Source organism: Neltuma alba, unplaced genomic scaffold (assembly GCF_004799145.2).
Source record: "Neltuma alba isolate B1F8T4 unplaced genomic scaffold, ASM479914v2 tig00004131_pilon, whole genome shotgun sequence".
NCBI classification, from domain to species: Eukaryota; Viridiplantae; Streptophyta; class Magnoliopsida; order Fabales; family Fabaceae; genus Neltuma; species Neltuma alba.
This window is the reverse complement of record NW_021633577.1, coordinates 1-5,923: the sequence shown is the minus strand read 5'-3', so window position 1 is coordinate 5,923 and position 5,923 is coordinate 1. Positions and strand designations below refer to the sequence as shown.

General features: G+C 36.2%; 1 protein-coding gene across 2 annotated transcripts; it reads right to left on the bottom strand.

Annotated features, from left to right (window-relative positions):
* Window positions 1-1,814: 1,814 nt before the first annotated feature.
* LOC114743784 (flowering time control protein FCA-like) lies at window positions 1,815-4,894 on the bottom strand. 2 transcript variants are annotated; one of them, XM_028931998.1, is made up of 9 exons: window positions 4,585-4,894; window positions 3,796-4,169; window positions 3,469-3,699; window positions 3,184-3,384; window positions 2,971-3,105; window positions 2,806-2,838; window positions 2,322-2,387; window positions 2,152-2,237; window positions 1,815-2,000 (listed from the first exon to the last, which is right to left on the bottom strand). In XM_028931998.1, the coding sequence occupies exons 4-8, from the start codon at window positions 3,268-3,270 to the stop codon at window positions 2,172-2,174; spliced, it is 387 nt and encodes a 128-aa protein (XP_028787831.1). In that variant the 5' UTR covers window positions 3,271-3,384; window positions 3,469-3,699; window positions 3,796-4,169; window positions 4,585-4,894; the 3' UTR covers window positions 1,815-2,000; window positions 2,152-2,171. The 2 variants fall into 2 exon arrangements, with proteins under 2 accessions (XP_028787831.1, XP_028787832.1); XM_028931999.1 differs by having other exon boundaries at window positions 2,971-3,036.
* Between the last annotated feature and the right edge of the window lie 1,029 nt (window positions 4,895-5,923).

Sequence of the window (5,923 nt, the reverse complement as noted above, 5' to 3'; positions counted from 1 at the left end):
ACTAATATTATCCCTATATATTCTTTTTATCACCTTTTTGTTTATTGCGCCTCTCATTTAATCTCTTAATAAATAAAGGCAAATTTGGGAAAAAACTTACATTTATGACCTATTTATTATTTTTAACTAATTTTAACTGTTAGTTTGTTAAACGTGATTCAGTTATTTGAAGCTTATATATAAGATCGGAGGGAGTAAACATGATTAATAATGGTATTTTAGAGAAACCAACACCTATTTATTACAAATAACTAACCTAACAAATTTTTTAATCCACTCAAATTAGTCAATTAACTCTTATATTAAGGATTACAGGTAGTATAAAGTATTTCACATCAAATCTGGGGCATGTTAACAAAAAAAAGCATTGAAATAATTTTACCAAGGAATTCCCATTCAATTATTTCGAGAGCAGAATTTTCATATTTAAATAGAGTATTTTATTAGCTCATATGAGAAATAAGTACTGTATTGTTACCCTTTTCATCTTCAAAAAGATTCATGGTTGAATTTAAAATTTTTTAAAAAATGAACTCATGCTAAGTCCAAGGATCGAGAAATGAACTCACTCTCGGGTTCATTTTTCCAAAGCTAATTATTAGAGTTTGAGACCTTCGAAACGCCAAAATAATAATAATAATAATAATAAAAAGCCTTTGATTTCACTTGTGAAAAGAAGTCATTTAATCATACTCCTCCGGTTCTAAACATAAGACTCTTATACCAATATATATAAATATTTTATATTTAGGATAGAAGGAGTACCCTACTAAACTAAGCTGAATTTGACGAGTGCATGAGTCGAGTCAAATCAATTTTTTATATATCACGTACAATTTGTTTAAAAATTTGATAACATCATAAGATCTATATAGCTAATTTCATCTCATATTTTAAGATAATTTTATTTTGCTAGGCACATATATTCTTTTATTAAAAGTAATCTTATTCGAAGTAAAAAGAAAAAACAATCAACTTGGGTGGGTTGGTGGGCATCTATGCTTTTAATATATAATCAATGGAGGTCTCTGTCACCCACGATGTGTCACTACTCTAATGTAATAACCAGTACGTAAAGAAAGTAATTTCTGAACAAGAAATAAGAAATACCCTTATTTTATTTTCTTTCCAAGTGTACTTCTCATTTTTTCCGATTAAACATAAACATTGCCCCAGTTCTCTTTTCCTTTTGCCAGTGAAAAGTTGGACACTCAAAAGAATTACTGGGCAAGAATGAATTTCAAGTTCTACCCATACCAGGACTATTCAATTAGTTTCTTGGAGCCATAAGGTCTCGCTGAAAAGAGACATTACCCACCAAATGAGACTTCAAATAGTCGCAGGAAGTTTTGAACCTACACTAACGGGCGAGACAAGCGTTCTTATATGGGCCCGTTAGTCACTTTTTTCAGTGAAAATATTAGAATTATTGAAGGAAATATCTCACAAGAATTGTAATAAAATCCCAAGGAAAAAAGCATATTCACAAAAATGTCTCCTAATAACTGAGTGTCTTTGTAATAGCAAATTTTAGAGTAGAAATTGACAACATATTTCAACTGTTCACTAGTCACTATGACTTTTTAATAATTATATTTCTTCTTTGGTAGCTTATGGTAATTCTTCCAATATCTTACACCCACTTTTTCGCCTTAACCAATGGGCAACGCTTTAGGATTTTAGTGCTTTTTCCTTCTGGAAACACGTCATGTCAGGACTCTTCAAAATTCAAAACACTGACTTGAACGCGTCAAGTTGGTGAAGCTTATATGAAATATTGAATTATATGCGTGTCTAATCTAATGTAGGGAAACCAGATGTAATGAGACCATATGGCGAAACCAGGCCAAGGTAGAGCTACTTCATATTGGTTAGGTAATGATTAACGCACCTGTACGTTACACAAGACGATGTGGTAACTTGGTAAGGCATTTCATTTGCCTTAAGCTAATGAGCCCCTCCACTTACTTTACTGCCCAGCCAGCAAGTGAAACTGAAACCTGAGTGATGAGTATAAAAAACTCATGACTGTACATTAACTGTTACACCATATTTACTTCAGGAGATTAGGACCAAGGTTCACTAAACCACTGGCACTATCTAAACACGGCCCAGAACAAGGAAAAGAGTCTTGAATAGAATGTCACTCACATAGTCATCTTGTTACTGAGTCAAGTCAGAAGACTGGAGCCTGCTGGCTTATTTTTCAACATCCACTCTTGTGTAGCACGAAACCCCTGTAACACAATCAGGGAACTAAAATCAGACCACCAGGAGAATGTACTTTAGTCAACGACTGTAAAGCGAACTTAATTTCATACTTGTTGGGTGAGCGCAGGATGACCGACAGATACGCCTGAGGTCTGTGATTGGATATATCCAACTTCCTGAAAAGACAAGCAAATTGCAAATATTTACACAAGAAATATCACTAGGGATAAACATCCTACTGTGTAACCAAATGGTAAATACAACAAATGGAACTACCGAACTTTGAATATTATGAGGGACAACAAAGACTGCACGCATATGTCTTGTATCTCAAGTCACAGAAGACGCAAATTCCTAAGATGGGAGCAAGAACTACCTAATTATTAACCATATGAAGGTATGACCAACCCTAAGAATTTCCCTACAATTCCCACCAAAACACAAGTAAACTGAGCTTACCCAAAATATAATATACTAAATAGAATTTTAATCCTATTTCTATAAAATGCCTTGTAGAACTGCACAACAAAGAGACAATATCATTGTCATTTAGCAAATGCTTTCTTTGATGACATACGGAGGCTAAAATGTTACCTGAACATTTTGATGGTTTGTAACTCCATATGCCTGATACCAGAAATCCAGAAACAAAGTCAACATAACAGAATCTTCATTCAACACCACAGTGAAAAAATTCATAAAGACGCTTGCAGAAGATAAAGAAGGCTGCTGTATCTGTTGCTGGTGGAGAATCTGTACCTGACATTGAGGCAGCACCTCTAGTGACTGGGGAACTGGCAGTGCAGATAATGCCGGTGGTTGTAACTGAGATTGATACTGAGGAAAAGTTGGCATTTGCCTTTCAGATAATGTTAACTCCCCTGGTTTCTCCCACTATAAGTCCATTTAATAGAAGATGAATAACATAAATAGCATGGAAAAGAAACATGAAGGCAAGTCAAAAATTCCCACCTGACTTTGCTGAGTGACACTATTATAGTAATACTTGAAGCCCTCAGGAGATCTATGCTCTGTCCAAATGCATTTTGAAAGAGCCATGTTCTGGTTTGTTGTAGGTATAGCAGAAGCAGATGCAGATGAAGGAACATCTGTGGCTGCTGCCGCAGTGGGAGTACTGGTCACTGCCTTTGGTACTGTCACAGCCCATTGAAACTGCATAAGACAAATAGAATCCATTTAGTAAATCATGCAAGAGTATGACATTTATTCAGTCCTAGGAGTGATGACATAAAGTACCGGTTTTTTTAGCAGCTTCTGCGTTTTGCTGCAATGCTAAATCTTGACTAGATGGTTGCATCATTTGTACTTGTTGAATCTGGGAAAAGGCCTGCTGACATGAATGAAAGATTGCTTGCAAAGTCTGAGTTTGTTGTGACAACATCTGAGCCAGCAGAGATGGGGACTGCTGAAGAGGTTGAAGTGACTGCTGCTGCAACAATGAGGCAGGAAGTCGCTGCAGGGTTGAATCTTTTAAAGATTTATTAGATGGCAAGCTACAGCAGATGAAACATTCAGTTGAGTTTGATTATGGGAAGCTGATAACTGTCCGCTTATGCCAGGTACCTGCTGTGAAGGGAGAGGCCCCTCAGACAGAAAAGGTTGTGGCTGACCATCCTGCACCTGCCTAACTGATGAAAGAGACATTGGCGTCTGTAAGTAGGGCATTGAAGCTTGAGGGAACGAATGATGGAAGGAGGCAAGTCATGAGATGAATGCATAGGTTTCTGCAATGATAACATTTGTCGGCTAGCAGGTGGAAGTTGTGAAATCGCTGGGTTCGAACTGTGAGATCAATAATGATTTTACCAATATGTTCCATCCAGGGAAGGAAGAAATGAAGGCAAATAATCTTCAACTACCGGTTGCGACATTGGCAACAAAGCCTGCCCTTGAAAAGGAGCATCCATGGGTCCTCCAAAGGCATTAGCAGGAACACCCTAGATTATTTAAGCACTGTAAGCAATAGATGTGGCTGCTAAATAATTAAATAAACATATAACCAGTGATTCAGTTACTGAATAGATGTGTATCTGCAATAGCACAGGTCTGTCTGCAGAAGCAACTATTTAACTGCCATCATCATTCTTATCAAATTAGTTAAAAACAAAGGCATTGTTTATGCTCAAATTGTCAGGTTAGCTAAGCTGCATGATGATTTGCCAACAATACGCAGCAAGAAGTAAATGCAAAATTTAAAGGAAGAAGATAACCACAAGACATACCCCATTTTTAAGGGAAAATACCAAAATAAAGAACATATCACTTATTACCATCATAGCTTTGAAAGTCAAAGATAATCATAAATATCACATCGGAGACAAAACTTTGCCATATCATCAAGTTCATATTTACCGGACTCAAAGGCATTGCAAGGCAACTAGATCTTGGAAGCAGCGGAGACCCCACATTATGAGCAGCAGAATTAGAGGACAGTTCCATGTTTGGCAGATGCATTGGACGCCAAGCATTAGGAGGAGGGATATGATCACGCATGGTTCATTAACATAGGATGGAGGACTGTAAAAATTGACAACAAAACAATATATGGTGCTAAATGCCAACACAAGGGGATGGTGATAAAGGAACATTCAGAAGACACCAGGTGAAAACATAGAAGGTGGAAGTAGGATACTGTGGGTCTGGTGCTTCAAATCGAGGACCAAATCCTGGATTGGGAAAAGCAGGAACCCTAAAGCAAGGAAAAGAAACAATATATGAAACTGAAAATAGAGATCAAGAAATGGCATGCATTCAAATATACACAGGACACAATAGAAAGTACACATAAGCACTGAGTCTGGTGCCAACAAACCTTAAAAGCATGGATACTGACACCAATACAAGCAACATTCGAGATAGATAACCAAACAAAATATATAATTTCCTTGTGCAATTTAAAAATTAAAATATCTTGTTGTATTAAACATTATAAATCTCTACTTTTATGGTATCAGTGTTTTGTAGCAGCATATTTCAATTCATAATGGTCAAGTGCTGTCAACAGAGTCAAATCTGAAAAAAGATTTAATAAAGAATTATATTTTAGGGTTTAGGATTTGATAAAAAATTAAAAGTAGAAAAAAAAAGACTTGAGCATGACTTCGTATTCGTATCATGGGCAGAAGCCAACAGAGTCAAATCTGAAGAGTCCAAATTGTGTTGAATCTAATAGCATTCAAAATGGATTATGTTCTTAAAGATAATCTTTAGATATCATAACTTGAGTGTCCTTGCCAAGATCTCTTTGGATCAGCAAATCGGATAGTTAATGGCTGATCACAAGCCTATCCAGAAAAATAGATTATACGCATAATGTTTCAAAAGGACGATTTTGCAACAATATGGATAAAACTGTTCCTTACTCTCATTGTATAAATTCCATTAAGTGCATTTATAGCTGCCAGCGCCATATCCCTCCAAGAGTGTTTAACAAAACCGCGTCCTTCAATCAAGAGGGAAAAATACCGTTATTTTCAGTTAAGCAAACACACAGGAAATCCAAAACTATTGTGCTGAAACGGCAAAAAAGAACAACTGCATCAATCTGTAACTGTAAGCCGTGGTTTTTTAGTTGGCAAAAGAAAAAAAAAAAGAAGCCTGATTTTTTTTTGAACACCACCTGCTCCAACCAAAAAAGAACAAATTCAAGATCTAGCACACAATCACAGGTTTCAGGATAAGATCTCAGTGC

Excerpts from the sequence above, each read along its gene's own strand:
- LOC114743784 (XM_028931998.1), bottom strand. The coding sequence starts at position 3,270 with ATGGCTCTTTCAAAATGCATTTGGACAGAGCATAGATCTCCTGAGGGC. Across the intron at positions 3,106-3,183 it reads GTGTCACTCAGCAAAGTCAG|TGGGAGAAACCAGGGGAGTT; the intron begins GTGGGAATTTTT and ends ATGGACTTATAG. Across the intron at positions 2,388-2,805 it reads CAAACCATCAAAATGTTCAG|GAAGTTGGATATATCCAATC; the intron begins GTAACATTTTAG and ends TTGTCTTTTCAG.